Source organism: Phoca vitulina, unplaced genomic scaffold (genome assembly GCF_004348235.1).
Source record: "Phoca vitulina isolate PV1807 unplaced genomic scaffold, GSC_HSeal_1.0 scaffold36, whole genome shotgun sequence".
Lineage (NCBI taxonomy): Eukaryota > Metazoa > Chordata > Mammalia > Carnivora > Phocidae > Phoca > Phoca vitulina.
In genome coordinates, this window is record NW_022589739.1 from 9,803,482 (window position 1) to 9,827,568 (window position 24,087).

Sequence of the window (24,087 nt, forward strand, 5' to 3'; positions counted from 1 at the left end):
ATCCTATCCTCTTTTCTATGCCCAGGTTTACTACCAAGAGGTGATTTTTCTGGAAATTTTTTTTTGTGTTATGGGAGATTTCTGTCACTTGACCTTGTAGATTTCATTAAAAAAAAATTTCTACCAGTCATATTTTAAATTTAAGAGCTTTTTCTTGTTCACTGATGGTTCTTCTTCCACTGCATTGTGCTTGTCTGGTTGTTGCAATTACTTCAAATTTCTTTGGCAATTCTAATATGAGTTTTCTGTTTCTTAAATTCCCTTTTATTCTGTGGGGCTTCTGTTTATCTTGGTTCTTAGACATCTGGTGTTCCTTAGTTTTCTATTCATACTTAAGAATCAAGTATTAGGGTGACTATTCCAGAGAGCCGTACCAATTTCTACTTCGGCTGTATCAGTAGATTAGTAGATTGGTTTTCTAATGGGCATCTACTCTGAATGGGAGAGATCCTCCTGAGAGTCATGTGTATATGGGTGAGACACACAGATTGGCATGCTCTGATTTAGGGTGAGTGGGGGGAGCTGGCTCTCAGGCTGTGCCTCCCTCCCCACATAACAGAGTGAAAAGGTTTTACTTTGAAAGGAACACCCACATTAAAAGCCTTAGTTCTCCTCAGATGGTTTATTCAATTTATTTAGGAAAAAACTTTTTGTGGGAGGAAGGCACTTTAGCTAAACTGCTTCTTTATATAGGTGGGAAGGGAAACGGGTGGGGAAGTTGGGGAGATGATGGAAAGAGAGGTTTCACATGTAATCCTTCACTCGAGTCCTCTATTCTACTGGATTCTCACTCCCACACTGTGTTGGAACTTCTGATACTCAGAGGAAGCTTCCACCTCCATTGTGGTTACCTCACAGTACATTCTAAGTTGTGGCCCTTTCTACAGTTCCTTAAAAACTGTGTTTCTCTCCACTCGCCATCTTGTAGAGATGTATTGGCACCATTTATATGCTCATTAGTGCCCCTCTTATATGTCCACCAGACACAGGGCAAAGTGGATCAGCTGAAGGAAGATTTTGAGATCCAACACTCTAAGCTTAAGGAAAGCACGGTCCATTAAAAAAGAAAAAAAGGAAAAAAAGTTTCAAAGTGCTTCAGAAGCATGATGGAGTCCCACCAAAGAATGAACTACATGCCAGATACTTTTTAAATTACCATAAAGGGAGAAAGAAGGAAAAAAAAGCTCAAAGGCAAATGTTAAAAATAAAATGAAACGCTAAGGAAGCACAAAAATTAAAAAATTAAAGGTAGAAATAATAAAAAGGATATCCACTATAATAGTAAATGTACTAGATAAAAAATTTCACTATATAAACACTCAAAAGACATCCAAAACAAAAGAACTGGAAAGCTGAAAATAAAAGGATGATTAAAAACATAATAAACAAGTGTAAGCAATATGCAGGGATATAATGATTTAAAAGCACAAATGCATTAAAGTAGACAAAAAGGAAACTTTAAATGATTGAAGGTACAACTTATAATGAAATATGACTTGTTAAATGTAACAAATAACATAATTGGAATATATTTATTGTAAAATCCTCAGAAAACAAAAGATGAATTCAACAATGACACGCCAGAAATGGGAGTGACTAGCGCAACTTTCTAAATCCTTAACACATAAAGTAAACTAAAATTAAGTAATAATATAGTAGATATGAAAACGTGCTTACTGTGATATATAAAACCAGGTAGAATGTAGTTTCTATTCAATCACTTACAAAAATGTTTACAAAAGCTACTATATATTATGTTACAAAACAACCTCCTCAAACAAAAAGTATCTACCAGTGGGACAGACCACACTTTCAGAATGAAACCTAGAATTTAATACAAACAAAAAGAATTCTCAGCTAATTTAAAATTTAAACTTTGCATCAAAATACAATTTAAAACAGTAAAAACATTGCACATCAAAATCGACAGAGCACAGCTTAAGTTCCACTGTTAGAAATGTCAAAGCCTTACATCTATAATTAAAGAAAAATGAGATGAATTAAATATCCAACTCAAAGTGAGAAAAAGCAACAAAATATACTGGGATTTTATAGCTTAAAATATAAATTAATACCTTACTCGGTATCAGTAATTACAGAACCAGGGACAGACATGTTCAGGAGGACATGCGTGCATTTAAGATTTCAAAAAAGAACAGTTTAGATAATAGAAGGTGCAAGGTATGGCTGTGACTGCGAGAAGCTTAAGGGGTCTGTAAGCGATGAACACTGGAATTAACAAAGTCAAGAACGGTTAAAGTACTGAACGGACGCCTTTCAGAACGATGGTGGCAGTCCGGATGAAGAGCTAAGAGTGTGAGCCAGTACCACGGGAAGGGAGGGCTCAATAAGGCGCAGGTGACAGGAATCTGGAGCGTTAACCACCCCGGTGACACAGGTTCAAAGGACTGTAGAGCACTGAGGAAACTGAACAGGTGCCAATTGTGCGCTGGTAGTATCTGTGGGCAAAGAGGGTTGTTTAAACCAAACAGCTGATAGGTAGGGCTACAGCTTGAGGTAAAAACAGACTTTGGAGAATAGCGCAGATAAAGGGGCGCAGAAGCAGTTTGCAAATGAAGCGTCTGAAAATAAGGAAGATGCCTTGAAGTTTTATGTTTGGAGGACTGGCTAGGAACGACTAGGAAGGAAGGCAAGCTGGAATGAAGTTTTCTCCAGTTTCTTTTCCAGCTGATCGATCCTGCCACACTCGGTATTTCCACGAGGAATCAATACCAGTCATTCCCCAACAGACTGGTGAAGCCACTTTCATCAGGTCGAGCGCCTGGAGACTGCCCCCCGTTACAGAATGGAAGAGAGGCCGGCGCTAAACGCAGTGTATATGTGCTCTCCCGCGCAGCCCACGCCTCCCCCGCTCCCCGTGCCCTGCTCCAGGTGGTCCCGCAGAGACTGCGGAGCGGAGCGCCGCGCCGGAAGCCGCCTCACTGCGAACAGCCGACGCGCTCAAGCGGGATTCCCAATTCCGCACACTCGCGTCCTCACCGCCCGCTGACCCAGTGATACCTGCGGGCACCGCTCCCAGCGGGAGCTCCGTTCGGTCACACCCAGACGCCAGATCCGCCAGGAGCCGAGGGGGCCGCCGGCCTCGCGGGCGGAGGGAGCCGGCGTGGGTAATCACGCCACAGCTAAGAAGCCGTGACCACACCAGGTCCTTAAACGCCGCCGCCAGATCTGTGTCTCGGAAAAGCCGACGCGCGCCCCCGGCGCACGCATGCGCACCACCTCTGGAAAGAGCCCCCAGCAGCCCTCGCGGCCCCAGTCCGCGGACTTGATGGGGGCTTCTGCAAGTCCCGCCCCCTTCCCCAGACCCCGCCCACCCCGTAGACTGGCGACCAACACTAGGGCCAGGAACGGGTGGATGGGGGCCTTGGTCAGGGAGGAGGTGAGGGTGAGGTGCAGGGAGAATGGCCTGTCAAACATTCTTAGCTTCCCCTATCCCATCCCGGATAACTGGCCAAAATCTTCCTCACCTTCTCCGTGCTACCCCCACCCCATTTGCGTGGAACCAAAAAACATGGCAGAATTTCGAAAAGATACCGATTTGTGTATAACATGTTTTTCACTGATTGAGTCACTCATTCATTCCTTCTGTTTTGCGTCCAGGTAAAAAGTTTCGCGGAAGTCCATGAGTTCAGTTTTGGCTTGTTGAGTATGAGATACTTTGTGATGTCCAAGAAGCATTATCAAATAGACATGGATAGAAGTGTCTGGAGCTTCGAGGTGTCTCGGGCAGAGGTATGAAATTTGTGTCAATTCTGGGTAGATGATAGTTGAGGCTATGCGTGAGGATGACATTGCAGAAAGAAAGAGAAAAAGCGAAAACGCTAAAAGGAGAGGGTCCAGGACTGAGCCCCAGAGGAAGAACTCAAACTAGTAAATCAGGGAAAGCCTCTCTGGGACAGAGCTTTAAATCTAGACCATGAGTTGAACAAGTTAAAACAAAAGGGGAGCTAGAAGATTTTTTGCTAACTTCCTCTCTGTTCACTACTGTCTTAAGCAAATTAGAAATATCGTCTCATTCATCACCACAACACTATGAGGTAGAGATTATCATCCCCCAGTTTTTGGAAATTAAATCTGACAAAGCTAAGCCCCAAGCTCAGTTCACTTCTTACTTGTACCACTGCTGTTCACTCAATACTTCAATATTTAGGGGGCCATTAGTAAGTTATTGCAGAATTATGGATGGATATTTTCCAAGTTTGGGGGTACACTGTGTGCTATGAATTGTTTGTGATGAGGTTGACCTTTATAAAATTCATATTAAAGTAGCTAGGCAAAATCAGAAATTTAACTTGTAAGTATTGCCAGTACATAGGCTCAAACATGTTCCATACCCAATGAAGAGCAGGGAAGTGGAAAAGACACAAAGTAGGAAGGAGAATGACCAGGCTTTCTCTCCTACCTTATGGATATGAGGTTTCTGACCATGTGCCTTCAAAGGTCCCCTGAAGCACTAAGACTGCTGTCTAATTGAATGGGGTAATTTTCAGGTTGCAGTCACTTCACTAAAGGTCCAGATATTTTTTAATGGAACAATCTTGTAAGATTTCTGTCAATGTATGACTTTCACTGTGAAGGTAAAGGACTCTGAAGCTATCTGGGACTTGATCCTTGAGATGCATGCAATTGTTTGCTACAAACTCCATTTCCTTGTAGCATCATGACATCCAGATGTTCTGAATTAGAACCTGTCTGTATTTATTTAAGAAAAAATACAGAGAAAACTTGAGTTAAGCCAATCCATTTCCTAGACCACATATTCATTCAGCAATTTTTTATTGATGATCTAATATGTGGCAGATATTGTACTAGCTGCAGGGAATACATTAGTAACACAATCAGATGAGGACTATCTTAATGCCCAACAGAAGCATTCCCTGTGCTAAGCCACTGTATCTCTTTACTCAACATTTTGTGTTGTACACATGCTCAGAATATTGTGTTATGTAGATTATAAGTTATACTGGTCAGTCTGGAATGTGTAGGTAGTCAAGACGTTAGTGGGGGTGATTTGGTTTCATAGGCCATGTGTAGTGGACATTTGTCAGTTTTTGGCTTCTGATCATTTGAGTATCCTTTGCATATTTATAGTCATCTGGGAGTCTTGGACTAGTTAGAGCCTGCCTCCCTTCATACAAGCTGAATCCACTTGAAATTCACTTTCTTTGTCTTCACTGCAGCTAGGGTATAGCATGTATCTTGGACTCAGTCAATTAGATACTCCCAGTCTAGACTCTGAATTAAGAGCTAGTGCTATGAAAAAGCAAGGACAGCAGACTGTTTCTTTTCTTTTTAAAAAATAGACTTTATTTTTGTAGATCAGTTTTAGACTTACAGAGAAAATAAGAAGTACCCTGAGTCCTCATATACACACTTTCCCCTATTATTGACATCTTACATTATAATTTGGTATTTGTTACAATTAAGAAAAATCAACATAGATGGCTTATTATTTTTTTAAATTTTATTTATTTATTTATTTATTTATTTATTTATTTATTTAAGAGAGTGAGTGTGAGCAGGGGGAGGGACAGGGGGATTGAGGGGGAGAGAGAGAGAGAAAATGCCAAGCAGACTCCACATGCAGCGTGGATCCCCACGTGGGGCTGGATCCCACAATCCCAAGACCATGACCTGAGCCAAAACCAGGAGTCAGATGTCCAGCCAAATGAGCCACCCAGGCACCCCATTGATCCCTTATTATTAACTAAAATTCATACATGATTTGGATATCCTTTCTTGTTTTTTTTCTTTTCTTTTCTTTTCTTTTCCCTTTTATCTCTTTTCTGATCCGGGATCTCACCCAGGATGCCACATTACATTTAGTTGTCATGTCTCTTTAGGCTCCTCTTGGCTGTGAAACTTTCTCAGACCTGTTTTTGATGACCGTTGCAGTTTTAAGGAGTACTTGTCATGTATTTTATAGGAAGCCCACATAGTAGAATTTGTCTGATCTTTTTCTAATGATTAGACTGAGGTTATGGGTGTAGGGGAGGAAGATCACAAAGATAAAGTGCTATTTCCAACACATCACCTCAAGGGTACATACTATCAACGTGACTTATCACTATTGCTGTTAACCTTGTTCACGTGACTGATGTAGTGTTTGTCAGCACACAGTTTCTTTCCTTTTCTGTCAGTGGCTGAATAAGCAAGCACCAACCCAAATTCCAGCCTCAGTGAATCAGCAGCTCCAGCAGCTGGTCCTGGGCTGATGGTGTTGGCAGAGTAAATTCTGCCATCTAGTGCTGAATGGCAGCGATGTTCTCATCACACCCATTCTATATGATTTTGGCCTGGGGTGCTGGCTGCAGGACCAGAATTACCATTCAATATTTTTCCTTTTAGCTTAAATCACACATAGTCGGCCTCTGTTACTTGCAACTAAGAACCCTAATCTATACATTATTTTCATTATTAATTTTGGGTGTATGCTCAAAATTTTTTCTTTTGAAGCTTTCTGGCCGTTTATTCCCTCCCCTCCATAGCAGGAGAGATAGCATGTTTTGGGGTTTTTGCTTTGTTTTCTTTTCTTTTCTTTTGAGAGAGATAGCAGCTTTTATTAGTAGTGTGAAAAAGCCCTACAGGCATCTATTTTGATGGAAGGAATGGGAGAATAATTCTCTCAGCATTTCAGTTATCCATTGCTGTATAACAAACCACCTCAAAACTTACTGCCTTGAAACAGTACCCATTTTATTTTGCTTAGGATCCTGTGGTTTCAGAATTTGGAGTGGGGATGGCAACCATTGGTAATGGGAATATTAAAGAAATGACTATGGTGTGGATGGCTGAGATTGGTGGAGGAATGAAGATCAAGGAATTCTGAGAATGCAGAGTAGTTGGAATATTTCATTTTATGTAAAAATTAGAATACCTAAGATCTATAACAGGAGTAGTGTGTTGGGGAAAGTGACAGTGATCCAGGGGTGAAAGTCTTCAAGGAAATGGGAGAAGTGACCTAGGAATCTAATTTAAAAAAAAAAAGCTCACAATCCCACTTTCTCATCCCTTACTTCTTTCTTCTTTTCCCCTTTGGCGAGACTTCTCTAAATTAGTGTCCAAATTTTCTGTTTACATTTCCTTACTTTTCCTCCTGTTACTGAAATAGATCTCATTTAGATGATCATGGGCAGCCAAGTCACCAACTTCACCTATTAGTGTTTTATCCTTGTCTATATCACTTTAACTAGGGCATGCTGTTTGTCTGAGATTGTTCTCTGATCCTCACAGCCCAGATTAGAGTTTGTCTATTGTAGTGCAGCTCCAGTAATTTTAAAAGGGTAGTAACAAATGCAAAAATGTGTACTGAAACACACATTTCATTGTGTGAAACACACATGTCAGTCATTGCTCTGGGCATATTGGATACAAGTAGAGTCGGAGAAGATAAAATGAAATAAGAGCTCAATAAATGGTTTTATAATGAATGCATGGAGGGCGCCTGAGTGTCTCAGTGGGTGAAGGGTCTGCCTTCGGCTCACGTCATGAACCCAGGGTCCGGGGATCGAGTCCCTCTTTGGGCTCCCTGCTCAGTGGGGAGCCTGCTTCTCCCTCTCCCTCTGCCTCCTCCCTCTTCTTGTGTTCTCTCTCTCTTTCTTTCTCTCTCAAATAAATAAAATAAATATTTAAAATGAATGCATGGGTGCATGAATGAAAGAAATAAGAATTTAGCTACTAGATCTTACTTCACTGGGGAGGTCTTCTACTGCAGAGTCAGTAGTTCCTGACTACTGAGGTCTGTGGTTCCTGGACTCGTATCCATGGCAACTATAGAATGGTTGTCATGGAATCCCCTCTAAACATGTGATTGAGTAAATGTTCGGGTAAAATAGGCAAGTGGCTGTTGGCCAGATTGTTTGGACTAAGGGTTTATGAAACCTGAAGTGGTCCCCAGAATCGACCATTCTAGACACAATGAGCCACAGTGAGATGTGGTTACAGACATCTAAGCCTATGGAGGGGTCAGCCTCAGATTGGGAAACTCCAATTTTAAAATCCCAATTTCTGTTTGGTTTTGGAAGAGATATTCATTGGGTAAAGTGGGCTCATTCGAAGGAGGATGACCAGAATGAATACAGGGTGCCAAAGCATGTCAGATAAAGGAACTTTAAAGAAACAAGTAGGTGGTTGGCTGTGAGAATTGAATTTGGGCCAATACAGAAACTTACTTCAATGAGTTCTGGTATAGAATACTGAAAATTGTTCTAGGACTAAAACTAGAGAAGTGGGTTCAAGATACAGGATAATTGATTTTGACTTACCATAAGGAAGGTCTTTGTAATAGCTAAGAACCATCTATAGTTGAACAATGCAGGTTTGGACTGCATGGGTCCCCTTATATGTGTATTTTTTTCGATACAGTACAGTACTGTGAATATATTTTCTCTTATGCTCTTCTTTTTAAAAAAAAAAAGATTTTATTTATTTGAGAGAGAGAGTGAGAGAGAGAGAGCACAAGCCAGGGGAGCAGCAGAGGGAGGAGCAGAACTGACTCCCTGCTGAGCAGGGAGCCTGATATGGGGCTTGGCCCCAGGACCCCAGGATCATGACCTGAGGTGAAGGCAGATGCTTAACCGACTGAGTCACCCAGGTGCGCTCTTATGATCTTCTTAAGAACATTTTCTTTTCTCTAGCTTGGGAGAATTCTAGCTTGGGGGAATTCTTACTTTATTGTAAGAATACAGTATACAATACATATAACATAGAAAATATGTGTTAATCGACTGTTTATGTTATTGGGAAGGCTTCCAGTGAACAGTAGGCAATTAGAAGTTAAATACTGGGGGAGTCAAAAGTTGTTTGAGGATTTTCCAATACGTGGGTTGGCACATGTTGTTCAAGGATCAACTTATAAATGAAAGGGAATGATCCAAGAGAATAGGGAGCTATGTATTCTTGTTTAGGCCAATGCTGGATAATTATTCAATAGAAGTATTGTGGAGTGGTTTAAACCTTGGACCTATGTTTGAGTTAAAGGACTGTTAAATTCCCTTTTTACCCTGATAGTCTATGTTTCTATGAAATGTGGGATAAGATAAAAAAAAAAAACCTCAATTTTTTGAAGCTTTCAGTAGAGAACATTATGAACTAGTAAGTATTTCGCTTTTGGTGCCATTTTACAAGCTGAAATGCTCCAAGCCATGAATGATCCCAGTTTTAAAGACTCTTCCAGATTTATTGATTGCTTCTATCAGAGCCTATTCCTAGGTTTGTATGACTGGAACGTCTAAACCTGAAATATCTTTGATGTTAGAACCATGTACGCAACTCATATTAGATGTTATTTCAAAATAATCCAGTTTAAACCTCTTAGATTCAGTTGTGATTATGCTTAAACATATCCATGTTAGCTGAATTAACTACAAACTTCAAAATAGCACTTGATGTGTTTCATAATCAAGAAAACCTGGGGCACCTGGGTGGTTCAGTCAGTTAAGCATCTGCTTTCGGCTCCGGTCATGATCCCAGGGTCCTGGGATTGAGCCCCACATCGGGCTTCTTGCTCAGCGGGGAGCCTGCTTCTCCCTCTCTCTCTGCCTGCTGCTCCCCCTGCTGTGCTCTCCTCAACCCCCCCGTATCAAATAAAAAATAAAATCTCTAAAAAAAGAAGAAAAGAAAACCTAACTTTTTATCCTTTTATTTCTCCTCTGTGTTCTAGCTTAGTGTGGAGTATTCATGATTTTTAGAAATGTCCTTCACTTTTATGCTTCCTGAACGAATTCATAATTATCTACCAAAATCCTGTACCTCTTTTAAGAATGTTACCATATTTCTAAAAGTCAGACTCAGAGGGGTGCCTGGTGGCTCAGTTGGTTGAACATCCGTCTTTTGATTTTCGCTCAGGTCAAGATCTCAGGGTCCTGAGCTTGAGCCCTGATCAGCTCTGGGCTGAGCATGGAGCATGCTTAAGAGTCTCTCTGTCTCTCTCTCTGCCCCTCCCACCACTTGCTTGCATGCGCAGGTGCACACTCTCCCTCTAAAAATAAATAAATAAATAATAAAATAAAATAAAATAGGGGCTCCTGGGTGGCTCAGTAGGTTTAGCCTCTGACTTCAGCTCAGGTCATGATCTCAGGGTCCTGGGAACGAACCCCACCTTGGGCTCACCACTCAGTGGGGAGTCTGCTTGTCCCTTTCCCTCTCCCCCTACCCCCTCCAGCTCTTGGGCTCTCTCTCAAATACATAAATAAAATCTTTAAAAATAAAAAAATAAAATAAAGGTTAGACCCAGAGATGACTGCCTCTGAGAAAAGGACTTTCTCCTAGCTAGTTTTCAGAGAGCCCCTTTGACATCCTTGTTTCTCAGGCTATAAATTATGGGGTTCAACATCAGAGTCACCACTGTATAGAACACAGATATCATTTTATCCTGTTCTTTTTTTTTTTTTTTTTAAGATTTTATTTATTTATTTGAGAGAGAGAGAATGAGAGAGAGAGCACATGAGAGGGGGGAGGGTCAGAGGGAGGAGCAGACTCCCTGCAGAGCAGGGAGCCCGATGCGGGACTCGATCCCGGGACTCCAGGATCATGACCTGAGCCGAAGGCAGTCGCTTAACCACTGAGCCACCCAGGCGCCCCTCTTAATTTTTTTTTTAAGATTTTATTTATTTGACAGAGAGAGACCCAACGAGAGGGGGAACACAAGCAGGGGGAGTGGAAGAGGGAGAAGCAGGCTTCCCGCTGAGCAGGGAGCCTGATGCGGGACTCGATCCCGGGACTCCAGGATCATGACCCGAGCCGAAGGCAGTCGCTTAACCAACTGAGCCACCCAGGCGCCCTCATTTTATCCTGTTCTTTTGTGGTCTTGCAGTTTGGCTGCATGTAGGCAAATATTGCTGAGCCATAGAAGAGGACAACAACAGTGAGATGGGAGCCACAGGTAGAGAAAGCTTTGAGCCTCCCCTCTCCAGACTGCATCTGGATCACAGTGGAGATAATATTCCAGTACGAGACAAGGATCAGGCAGACAGGAGCTAAGAGGATGACCACACCCATTGCAAAGATGGCCATTTCTGTGCTGTAAGTGTCTGCTGAAGCCAGCTTCAGTAGGGCAGGAGGTTCACAAAAGTAGTGATTAATAATGTTCTGTCCTTGATAGGGTAGTTGAAAAGTAAAGGTGGTGTCCACCAGAGACACTAGTGCGCCACTGGCCCAGGAGCCTGTGGCCAACTGGAGACACACCTTTTGGGTCATGATGGTGGAGTAGTGCAGGGGCTTGCAGACAGCCACATACCGGTCATAGGACATCACCACCAGCAGTGCACACTCCGTACACCCAACCAGAAGGAAGACAATTATCTGTGTCATACACCCAAAAAAAGAAATAGTTTTCCTCTTTACAAGGAAGTGGACCAACACTTGAGGGACAATGCTAGTAGAGAAGCAGAGATCTGCGAAAGAGAGGTTTCTAAGAAAACAGTACATGGGAGTGTGAAGTCGAGAATCCATGGAGATGAGAATGATGATGAGCAGGTTTCCAAGCACAGTCAAAAGATAAATGATGAGAAAAGGAATAAATAGCAGGATCTGGGTCTGCAAGTCCTGGGAAAGGCCAAGGAAAATAAACTCAGCCACAAAGGTTTGGTTTTCCTCTCCTATTGAGATTTATGCCTCTTTACCTGTTTGCACAAATAAAAAGAACAAACTTTGGGTTTGTGACATCAAGTCCTATAGAAGAGTATCATTTAAAGCCCAGTTTAAAACCAAATTGGATATTCCTAGCTTTTTGCTATTCATGTCATTCTAATTAATACTACATAGAATATTTTAATTCTTATTAGTTGGTTGTAATGTAAATCCACTTCATTTTTTCCCAAATCTCCACTTCCCAGTGCCACTTATTTATAGAGTGTGACATTGTTAAAGCCTTCTTAGCTAGTTCTGATATGAGGATATTAGACTTCCTGGGGATTTTACTAAATGGCTGTACACATATTATTACAAAACGACTGTGTATACTGTTAGCACTGTTACCACGCATAAAACATGCATACCACTAACTGTTCAAAATACTACATATTTAATTATAACATATGCTTAAAAAATGTGAAACAGCTTTCAGGCGTCAAACTTAATTTGACCTCTTAAAGAACAACAAATTCTTCTTGCTTTAAAAATAAAGCCTTAGTATTTAATACACTAAGTATTATTCTATTTGGATTAAAGAGTAAAATACTGAAAGTAAAACAATAGAAAATAGGAAAAATAAGTTAAAATTCCTGTGATTCCTGGATTGGATCAACTGATACAAAATCTGTCTAAGAAACCATGAAGGAAAACATGTAGAATTTACAACATAAATTGAAAGAATTCTGTGAAATAATAATATTATGAATTAAATTAAAGGATAAAATACAAACTGAGGAAAATATTTGAAAGAGATATCAGACAGAAGTTGATGTCTTTATTTAATTAACATTATGTATAAAACACTATGAAAATTGTTGAGGCTAGGAAATAATGGGCCAAGGATTATTTACAAAGAAGAAATGAAAATAGCACTTAAATATAAGAAAAATACTCAGTATTCTAACTAAATAAGTACAACACAACAATGAGAGATACACTTTTCACTGGGAAATTAGTTAATATTTTTTAAAAAACCCACATCACAAAATAGTAACTAGTATTTTATTGAAAATTTAACTCATGACAGGCATGAAGGGTTCTATATAATTATATTGTCCCAATAACATTATAAGGTAGACATTATTAATCTTACTTTGCAGATGAGAAAACCGAGGCACAGAAAAGTTCAGCTACCTTCCCCAAATCACACAATTAATAAATGGCAAAATTCATTAACTGTAAAATGAGGGTGCAGAAAAAAAGACATTTTTGTACAATGCAAGTGGGTAGAAAATTAGTCCAATCTTTCTGGAAAATAATTTTGTCAAAAATATTTAAAAATTTAAATACTTATATACTTTGACCCAGTTCTCAATAATATGGGGGTGGGAGAAATTCTGTTTTTACTAATCCTTTTTTCCGATGAGGAAGAATCTGATTTGTGACATTCTAGGATGCTGCTTGGTCCATATTTACTACCGGCTAGCGTTACTGTGCTTTAAAAGGTCATGCATGTTCAATTTCCTCACTTCTTCATGGAACTGGACTGATAAATTTAGCAAAGTCCCACTTGAGCTGTAAGGGAGATTGAAGATTTTGAAAGACTTTAGACTAGGCCAAGTACTCCAACCCAGGCTTATCAGAGTTCTGAACTTGAGTGACATTAGGGACTAGTGCAATTGATAAAAAGCAGGGTCTTATTTTTCATATTTCTTGTTTCTTTTGTAGAAATCTAAGAAGAGGAATGACTAGGACTAGAAGAGTATTGGGAGTTCCTGAGTCCCTAGGCCTCATTTCATATAATACCCCCAAATATTATCCCAATTTCTAAATCCAATTCTAGGAATCTATTCTAAATAAATGGTCTAAATTGAAGAAAAATATTCACAGGGAAATTTGTTTATCATGTTATATAATAATGGTTAAAAACAGACATAGTGACAAATGGAATATAATAAAGAACCGAGAAATAAACCCACACATATACAGTCAACTGATCTTTGACAAGGGTGCTGAGAATACACAATGAGGAAATGACAGTCTCTCCAATAAATGGTGTTGGAAAAACTGAATAGCCACAAGCAGAACAATGAAATTGGACCCTTATCTCACATCATATACAAAAACCCAAAATGGATTAAAGACTTAACATAAGACCTGAACAAGAGTCCAGGGCCTGATGGATTCCCTGGGGAATTCTACCGACCATTCAAAGAAGAAATAATACCTATTCTCCTGAAGCTGTTTCAAAAAATAGAAACAGAAGGAAAGCTTCCAGACTCATTCTATGAGGCCAGCATTACCTTAATCCCCAAACCAGGCAAAGACCCCATCAAAAAGGAGAATTTCAGACTGATATCCCTGATGAATGTGGATTCCAAAATCCTCAACAAAATCCTAGCTAATAGGATCCAACAATACATTAAAAGGATCATCCACCATGACCAAGTGGGATTTATCCCCGGGATGCAAGGGTGGTTCAACATTCGCAAATCAATCAGTGTGATAGAACACATTAATGAGAGAAGAGAGAGGAACCATATGGTCCTCTCAATTGATGCTGAAAAAGCATTTGACAAAATACAGCATCCTTTCCTGATTACAACTCTTCAGAGTGTAGGGATAGAGGGAACATTCCTCAAGTTCATAAAATCCATCTATGAAAAACCCACAGCTAATATCATCCTCAATGGGGAAAAGCTGAGAGCCTTTCCCTTAAGATCAGGAACACGACAAGGATGCCCACTCTCGCCACTATTGTTCAACATAGTACTAGAAATCCTAGCAACAGCAATCAGACAACAAAAAGAAATAAAAGGTATTCAAATTGGCAAAGAAGAAGTCAAACTCTCTCTCTTTGCAGATGACATGATACTTTATGTGGACAACCCAAAAGACTCCACCCCCAAATTACTAGAACTCGTAAAGCAATTCAGTAATGTGGCAAGATACAAAATCAATACACAGAAATCAGTTGCTTTCTTATATACTAACAATGCAACTGTAGAAAGAGAAATTAGAGAAACGATTCCATTTACAATAGCACCAAAACCCATTAAGATACCTCGGAATAAACCTAACCAAAGAGGTAAAGGATCTATACTTTAGGAACTACAGAACACTTATGAAATAAATTGAAGAAGACACAAAAAGATGGAAAAACATTCCATGCTCATGGATTGGAAGAATAAACATTGTTAAAATGTCTATGCTGCCCAGAGCAATCTATACCTTCAATGCCATCCTGATCAAAATTCCAATGGCATTTTTCAAAGTGCTGGAACAAACAATCCTAAAATTTGTATGGAACCAGAAAAGACCCCAAATCGCCAAGGAAATGTTGAAAAAGAAAAACAAAGTTGGGGGCATCACGTTGCCTCATTTCAAGCCATATTACAAAGCAGTGATCACCAAGACAGCATGGTACTGGCACAAAAACAGACATACAGACCAATGGAACAGAATAGAGAACCCAGATATGGACCTTCAACTCTATGATCAAATAATCTTCGACAAAGCAGGAAAAAATATGCAGTGGAAAAAAGACAGTCTCTTCAATAAATGGTGCTGGGAAAATTGGACAGCTATATACAGAAGAGTGAAACTTGACCATTCTCTAACACCATACACAAAGATAAACTCAAAATGGATGAAAGACCTCAATGTGAGACAGGAATCCATCAAAATCCTAGAGGAGAACATAGGCAGTAACCTCTTCAACATCAACCACAGCAACTTCTTTCAAGATAAATCTCCAAAGGCAAGTGAAACAAAAGCAAAAATGAATTTTTGGGACTTCATCAAGGTAAAAAGCTTCTGCACAGCAAAGGAAACAGTCAACAAAACAAAGAGGCAACCCACAGAATGGGAGAAGATGTTTGCAAATGACACTAGACAAAGGGCTGATATCCAGGATCTATAAAGAACTTCTCAAACTCAACACCCAAAAAGCAAATAACCAAGTCAAAAAATGGATAGAAGACATGAACAGACACTTTTCCAAAGAAGACATACAAATGGCTAACAGACACATGAAAAAATGTTCAACATCACTAGCCATCAGGGAAATTCAACACTACATCGAGATACCACCTTACACCAGTTAGAATGGCAAAAATTAACAAGGCAGGAAACAACAAATGTTGGAAAGGATGTGGAGAAAGGGGAACCCTCTTATACTGTTGGTGGGAATGAAAGTTGGTACAGCCACTTTGGAAAACAGTGTGGAGGTTGCTCAAAAAATTAAAAATAGAGCTACCCTATGACCCAGGAATTGCACTACTGGTTATTTACCCTGAAGACACTGATGTAGTGAAAAGAAGGGGCACCTGTACTCCAATGTTCATAGCGGCAATGTCCACAGTAGCCAAACTGTGGAAAGAGCCAAGATGCCCTTCAACAGATAATGGATAAAGAAGATGTGGTCCATATATACAATGGAATATTACTCAGCCATCAGAAAGGATGAATACCCAACTTTTACGTCAACATGGTTAGGACTGGAGGAGATTATGCTAAGTGAAATAAGTCAAGTAGAGAAAGTCAATTATCATATGGTTTCACTTATTTGTGGAACATAAGGAATAGCATGGAGGACATTAGGAGAAGGAAGGGAAAAATGAAGGGGGAGGGAATCAGAGGGGGAGATGAACCACGAGAGGCTATGGACTCTGAGAAACAAACTGAGGGTTTTAGAGAGGATGGCGGTGGGGGGATGGGTTAGCCTGGTGATGGGTATTAAGGAGGGCATGTATTGCATGGAGCACTGGATTTTATATGAAAACAATGAATTGTGGAACACTACATCAAAAACTAATGATGTATTGTGTGGTGACTAACATAACATAATAAAATTAAATTAAATTAAAAAAATAAAGTAATGTTCATATAAATACTCACTGGATTTGAGAAAAGAGTGGAGGACATCAGTGAGACCCTAAGGAAAGAGATAAAAAAGAATCCATAAGAGATGAAGATCACAATAAATGTTATAAAAATACACTTGATGGAATAAATAGCAGGCCAGAGGAGGAGAGGAATGAATTAATGACTCATAAGACAGAGTAATTGAAAGTAATCAAGCTGAGCAAATGAGAGAAAAAAGAATTATGCAAAAAGAGAATAGGCATAGGGAACTCACTGACTCCATTGAGCCTAATAACATTTGCATTATGGGGATTCCAGAAGGAGAAAAGAGAGAAAACGGGGCAGAGTATCTATTGAAGAAGTAATAGCTGAAAACTTCCCATAGCTGGGGAAAGAAACAGAAATCCATATCCAGGAGGCACAGAGATTCCCCCAATAAAATCAACTGAAGGAGGTCCACCACAAGACACATAGTAGTTAAAATGACAAAAAGTAGTAGTAAAGAAAAAAAATTTAAGCAGCAAGAGAAAAGAAGATAGTTACATACAAGGGAAACCCCATAAGACTATCAGCAGATAAACAGAAACTCTGCAGGCCAGAAGAGACTGGCTGATATATTCAAAGTGCTGAATGGGAAAAATCTGCAGCCAAGAATACTCAGCAAGTTTATCATTCAGAATAGAAGGAGAGATAAGAGTTTCTCAGACAAACAAAACCTAAAAGAGATCATGATCACTGAACCACCCCTGCAAGAAACATGAAAAGACACTCTTTGAGTGGAAAGGAAAGACTTTCAGTGAGACTTAAGTATCACAAAATGAAAGGATGTCAAATATGACACTATATACCTAAAATATATGTGTGCTTGTGGGGTGGCAGATAGGAGTAAAGAATGGGTTCAGGCTTTAAGCGACCATCAATTTAATATAGACTGTTATATGCAGAAGATGTTATATACAATCTGAATGGTAACCACAAACCAAAAACTAGTAATAGATATGCAAAGAATAGATAAAGGAATCTGAGTATATCACTAAAGAAAGCCAACAAACCATGAAAGAGAGCAAGAGAAGAATCAGAGAAAAACTACAAAAATAACCACAAACAAGTAACAAAATGGCAATAAGTATATTATCAATATCTACTTTGAATGTAAATGGACTAAATGCTCCAGTCAAAAGACACAGGGTGATAGAATGGATAAAAAACAAGACCCATCTATATGCTGCCTACAAGAGACTCATTTCAGACCTAAAAACACATGCAGATTGAAAATGAATAGATAGAAAAACATTTACCATGCAAATGGAAGTTTAAAGAAAGCTGGCGTAGCAGTACTTATATCAGACAAAATAGACTTAAAAACAAAAACTTTAACAAGAGACGAAGAAGGATAGATCATTGAAGAGATCATCCAAACATAAAATCAACAGGAAAGAGTAGCTTTGATTGACACATTGGACCAGATGGATCTAACTGATAAATTCAGAACAATCCATCCTAAAATAGAAGAATAAACAGTCTTTTCAAGTGCAGATGAAACAGTCTCCAGAATAGATCACATATTAAGCCACAAAATAAATCTTAACAAAATCAAAAACACTGAAGTCATACCATGCATCTTTCCAATCACAATACTATGAAGCTAGAAATCAAACAAAAGAAAATATCTGGAAAGAGCCCAAATCCATGGAGGCTAAACAACATGCTACTGAAGAATGAATGGGTCAATCAAGAAATCAAAGAGGCAATTGGGGTGCCTGGTGGCTCAGTTGGTTGAGCATCTGACTCTTGATTTCAGCACGGGTCATGATCTCAGGGTGTTGAGATTGAGGCCCATGTTTGGTTCCATGCTGAGCATGGAGCCTGCTTAAGATTCTCTTCCTTTCCCTCTGCCCATCCCCTCCAGCTCATGTGTGCCCATGCCCTCTTTCTCTAAAAAATGAAAAAGAAAGAAAGAAAGAAAGAAAGAAAGAAAGAAAGAAAGAAAGAAAGAAAGAAAGAAAGAAAGAAAGAAAGAAAGAAAGAAGGAAAGATGATAGCAATTAAAGAGGAAATTAAAAAATACATGGAGACAAATGAAAATGAACACACAATGGTCAAAAATCTTTGGGATGCAGCAAAAGCTTTTCTAAGAGGGAAGTTTATAGCAATATAGGCCTACCTCAAGAAGCAAGAAAAATATCAAATAAACAACTGAACCTGACACCTCAAGGAGCTAGAAAAAGAACATCAAACAAAGATTAAAGCCAGCTGAAGAAGGGAACTAATAAAGTTTAGAGTGGAAATAAATTATATAGAAACTAAAAAAACAATAGATCAATGAAACCAGGAGCTGGTTCTTTGAAAAAATTAATAAACTTGATAAACCACTAGCCAGACTTATCAAAAGAAAAGAGAAAGGACCCAAATATAAAAAATCACAAATGAGAGAGGAGCAATAATAAACAACACCACAGAAATATAAACAATTATAAAAGAATATTATATGCCAACAATTTAGACAACCTAGAAGAAATGGAAAAATTCCTAGAAACATATAAGCTCCCAAAACTGAATCAGGATTAAATAGAAAATTTGAACAGACTGATTACCAGCAATGAAATTGAATCAGTAATCAAAAAACTCCCAGCAAACAAAAGTCCAGGACCAGAAGGATTCACAGGTGAATTCTACCAAACATTTAAAGAAGAGTTAATACCTATTCTCCTCAAACTATTCCAAAAAATTAGAAAAGGAAGAAAAGCTTTCAAATTTATTCTATGAGACCAACATTACCCTGATACCAAAACAAGATAAGGACACTACAAAAAAAAAAAGAGAACTATAGGCCAGTATTTCTGATGAACATAGACGCACAAATCCTCAATGAAATACTAGCAAACTGAATCCAACAATACATTAAAAAAATCTTTCACAGTGATCAATCAACATGATACAGGATACATCACACCAACAAGAGAAAGAAAAAAAACCCATATGATTGTTGCAATAGATGCAGAAAAAGCATTTGACAAAATACGACAACCATTCATGATAAAAACCCTCCACAAAGTAGGTGTAGAGGAAATATACTCAACATAAGTGCCCTCCATGAAAAACTCACAGCTAGCATCTACTCAATGATGAAAAACTGACAGCTTTCTCCCTAAGATCAGGAACAAGAGAAGGACATCCACTCACACCACTTTTATTCACCATAGTACTGGAAGTCTTAGCCACAACAATCAGACAAGACAAAAATAAAAGGCATCTGAATTGGTAAGGATGTGCTTTCACTATTTGCAGATGACATGATACTACATATAGAAAACCCTAAAGATGCCACCAAGAAACTGCTAGAACTGATGCATTCAGTAAGGTCACAGGATACAAAATCAATATACAGAAATCTGTTGCATTTCTATACATTAATAATTGAAACAGCAGAAAGAGAAATTAAGAAAACAATCCCTTTACAATTGCACCAAAAAGAATAAGATACCTAGGAATTAACTTAACTGAGGTGAAAGACCTCTACTCTGAAAACTATAAAACACTGATGAAAGAAATTGAAGATGACACAAATGGAAAAATATTTCATGCTCATGGATTGAAAAAGCAAATATTGTTAAAATATCCATACTACCCAAAGCAATCTACAGATTTAACACAATCCTTATCAAAACACCAACAACATTTTTTCACAGGACTAATTAAAATAATCCTAAAATATGTATAGAACCAACTACAAAAGAACCTGAATAGCCAAAGCAATCCTGAGAAAAAAGAAAAAGCGTAGGTACCACAGTCCCAGAGTTCCAGATATACTGCAGAGCTGCAGTAATCAAAGCAATATAGTACTGGCACAACAGGTGCACAGATGTGTAGATCAGAACAGAGAGTTAAGAAATAAACCCATCATTATATGGTGGATTAATCTTCAACAAAGGAGGCAAACATATGCAATGGGAAACAGACAGTCTTTTCACAAATGGTGTTGGGAAAATTGGACAGCTACATGCAAAAGAATGAAACCAGACCACTTTCTTACACCATATGCAAAAATAAACTCAAAATGGGTTAAGGACCTAAGTGTGAGACCTGAAACCATAAAAATCCTAGAAGAGAGCATAGGCAGAAATTTCTCTGTATTAACCATAGGAACATCTCTCTAGATATGTCTCCTGAGTCAAGGGAAACAGAAGCAAAATAAACTATTGAGACTACTACAAAAGAAAAGTCTTCTGCACATCAATGGAACAATCAACAAAACTAAAAGACAACCTACTGAATGGGAGAAGATATTTGCAAATGACATATCCAATAAAGGGGAAGTACTTAAATATATGAAGAATTTATACAACCCAACAGTGTAAACCCAAATAATCCAATTAAAATAATGGGTGGAAGACATGAACAGACATTTCTCCAAAAAAGACATGCAGATGGCCAATGGACACATGAAAAGATGCTCAACATCACTCATCGTCAGGGAAATACAAATCAAACCCACAATAAGGTATCACCTCACACCTGTCAGAATGGCTAAAACAAAAACACAAGAAACAACAAGTGTTAGTGAGGATATGGGGACAAAGAAACCCTTGTGCACTGTTGGTGGGAATGCAAACTTGGGCAGCCACTGTGGAAAATAGTATGGAGGTTCTTCAAAAAGTTAAAAATGGAATTGCCATGTGATCCAGTAATTCCACTACAAGGTATTTACCCGAAGATACAAAAACACTAATTTGAAAAGATATATGCACCCCTATGTCTATTGCAGCATTATTTACAATAGCCAAATTATGGAAGCAGTCCAAATGCCCAGCAATAGATGAATGGAGAAATAAGAAGTGGTGTATATAGACAATGGAATAGTACTCAGTCATAAAAAAGAATGAAATCTTGCCATTTGCAACAACATGGATGGATCTAGACTATAATGCTAAGTGAAATAAGTCAAAGAAAGATAAATACTATATAATTTTACTCTTATGTGGAATTTAAGAAAAAATAAACAAAGAAAAGAGAAACCAAAAAATAGACTTTTAACTGTAGAGAACAAACTGATGGTTACCAGAGGGAGGTTGTTGGGGGGATGGGGGAAGTCGGTGAAGGGGTTCAAGAGGACACTTATCATTGATGAACACTGAGTAATGTACAGAATTGTTGAATCACTATATTGTACATCTGAAACTAATATAACACTGTATGATAAGTATATTGGAATTAAAATTAAAAATAAAAGCATATAGGGTACAACAGTATCCCAAAAGAATAAAACACCATGATCAAGTGAATTTTTTCCATGAATGCTCAGAAGGATCAATATTAGGAAATTTATTAAAGCATTTCTTCATATTAACAGATCAAAATGAGGATAAAAATTTAATCTCAGTAGATGCTGCAAAAGCCATTTGATAAAATTCATCTTTCATTTCTAGTGAGCATTTTTAGTAAAACAGGAACTTAGATATACTTCAGTTTAGGAGGAATTTGAATATTCCTTTTACATAATATTATGTATTATTTAAAATCAAAGGTAGCATCATGCTCAATAGTGAAATATTAGAAACATTCACATTAAATTCTGGGTTCAGAAAAGGTGTCTGTTTGCAAAGCGTTAGTTACGCAACAGAAATTAAAAATAGAAACTAGAATATTGGAAAGCAAATGGTAAATTTATCATTATTTGTAAATGAATTTTATTTTCTGTCTGGAAATCTTAATAAAATCTACTGAAAACTGATTAGAAACAATAAGAACTCTGCAAACAAATTCATTTTCATATAATATGCTTTTCTTATATATTAATGAGAACTAATTAGAGAATTAATTAAATGTTGCTACAGTTCGTAACAGCAACCTCTCCCAAATATTCAGTTGTGAATTTAATAGAACATGGTCAAAACCAATGCAAGGGGAAAATTACACTCTAGTGAGGAACACAGACATCAACATGAATAAATGGAGAAATATGCCTAATTCCCAGATGGGAAATTAAAAAATTATAAAGATATCAATTCTTCCTAAACCATTGATTCTCATATATTAATGTTCCTAATAATTCTCTCTGTGAGAGTTTGTCAAAAATAAATATTTCTGGGCTCTGGAGATTTTCAGTACATTTGTGGTTGAACAAAGAAATATGCCTTTCTAACAAGTATTCTGGTGATTTTGATATGATTATTCCATGGACTATATTTTGAGACACACTCCCCAGAAACACTCTAAAAATCAAATGCGATAATAATCAAAATCCATAAGCAATTTCTGATGGGAAATTTAACAAGAAAATTCTGTAGTTTATCCAGAAGAATACATGTGAAAATATTCAGGGAAAATATCTGAAAAAAGGAAAATGAAAAGAACTGTTTTGGGGGTGAGGGTGGGAGATTTAACCTATCTGATATTAACATATACTATTAAATTGATTAATTTATATATATTGTATTAGCTCCAAAACCAACATCTCAATGCAATAAAGTAGACAATAAAGAATCAAACTCAAGAATATAAGGAAATGGATGATACAAGTGTCATCTAAATTAATAGAGAAAGGTATTTTACTTAAAAATGGTGTTAGTATACCTGGCTATTGGTTTGGAAACAAAACACTCTCACATCAATTCTTACGCTCCCCCCAAATCCAGATGGATTAAATACTTCATGTAACACAAAACAAAACACAAAGACGTTATAATATTACTAGTAGAAACTGTAAGTGAATACTTTCTGTGATCTTTCTGTGGGAAAGCACCTTCTAAGGATGCCATGAAAACCATAACTGTTAACTTAAGATGGGGATATTTTATTATAAAACAATGTAAAACTGAGTGGTTAAATAAAGAACATACACATTTAAAATATAAACATCAAATAGGAAACTACAACATCAAAGAGATTTAAAAAGAATAAAAAGAATTCCAATGAAAATGTGCAAACAGGATGTTAAATAGGCAATTCAGAGAAGAAATGCAAATGCCCCAAAATTGACTGGGTAAAGATGTTCCTCCTCAGAGAAATAGAAAATAAAATAATAGCTATTGTTTCTCTCACATTAGATTAGCAAAGGTGAAATAGATTGAAATCACCCACTGTTTTTTTGAGAGTGGGGCAAACAGATATGAAAAATATAGGCATGTAACATTTATAAAATCTCTCTGGAAGGCAATCTGAATATTAAAAATTTACAAAATGCAAACAATGAATCATGGAACACTACATCAAAAACTAATGATATAATGTATGGTGATTAACATAACATAGTAATAAAAAAAAAGAAAAAAATAAGAAAAAAAATTACAAAATGGACTTGCCTTTTTTCCTGAACAGTGCTATTTTTAGGACTTTACATTCTGGAAATAGTTACGCATATGCATAAAATTCTGATTCAAAGGATATTCACATATAGGATTGTTTCCAGAATAAAACAACTCACAGTCTAACAATAGGTTATGTGTTAAATAAATTATTGTTTTCCTATATAATATAATCTATACTATATAGATAAAAGTGTAAGAGTAGAGATGTGTGAATCATACAGACATAGGTTAAATCATTTCCCCCTATTTCTTAGCTCTGTGGCCTTGGCCAATTGATTTAGCTCCTTTATGCCTCTGTTCCCTAGTGTGAAATAGATATAAA

At 37.8% G+C, this 24,087-nt stretch overlaps 2 protein-coding genes across 4 annotated transcripts in view; both read right to left on the reverse strand.

The window, feature by feature from the left end:
- The window catches only part of ZNF215 (zinc finger protein 215), a 27,619-nt gene extending 24,410 nt beyond the window's left edge, over positions 1-3,209 (reverse strand). For all 3 annotated transcript variants that reach the window (XM_032427247.1, XM_032427246.1, XM_032427245.1), the window contains exon 1: positions 3,022-3,209. The gene's annotated coding sequence lies outside the window, so the exon portion shown is untranslated. The remainder of the gene's footprint in view (positions 1-3,021) is intronic.
- LOC116646240 (olfactory receptor 2D3-like) overlaps positions 2,825-24,087 on the reverse strand; it is a 26,547-nt gene continuing 5,284 nt past the window's right edge. Inside the window, 3 exon segments of the mRNA XM_032426831.1 lie at positions 2,825-3,384; positions 10,252-10,412; positions 10,838-11,618. Of these exon segments, the coding sequence (XP_032282722.1) occupies positions 2,825-3,384; positions 10,252-10,412; positions 10,838-11,618 (1,502 nt within the window).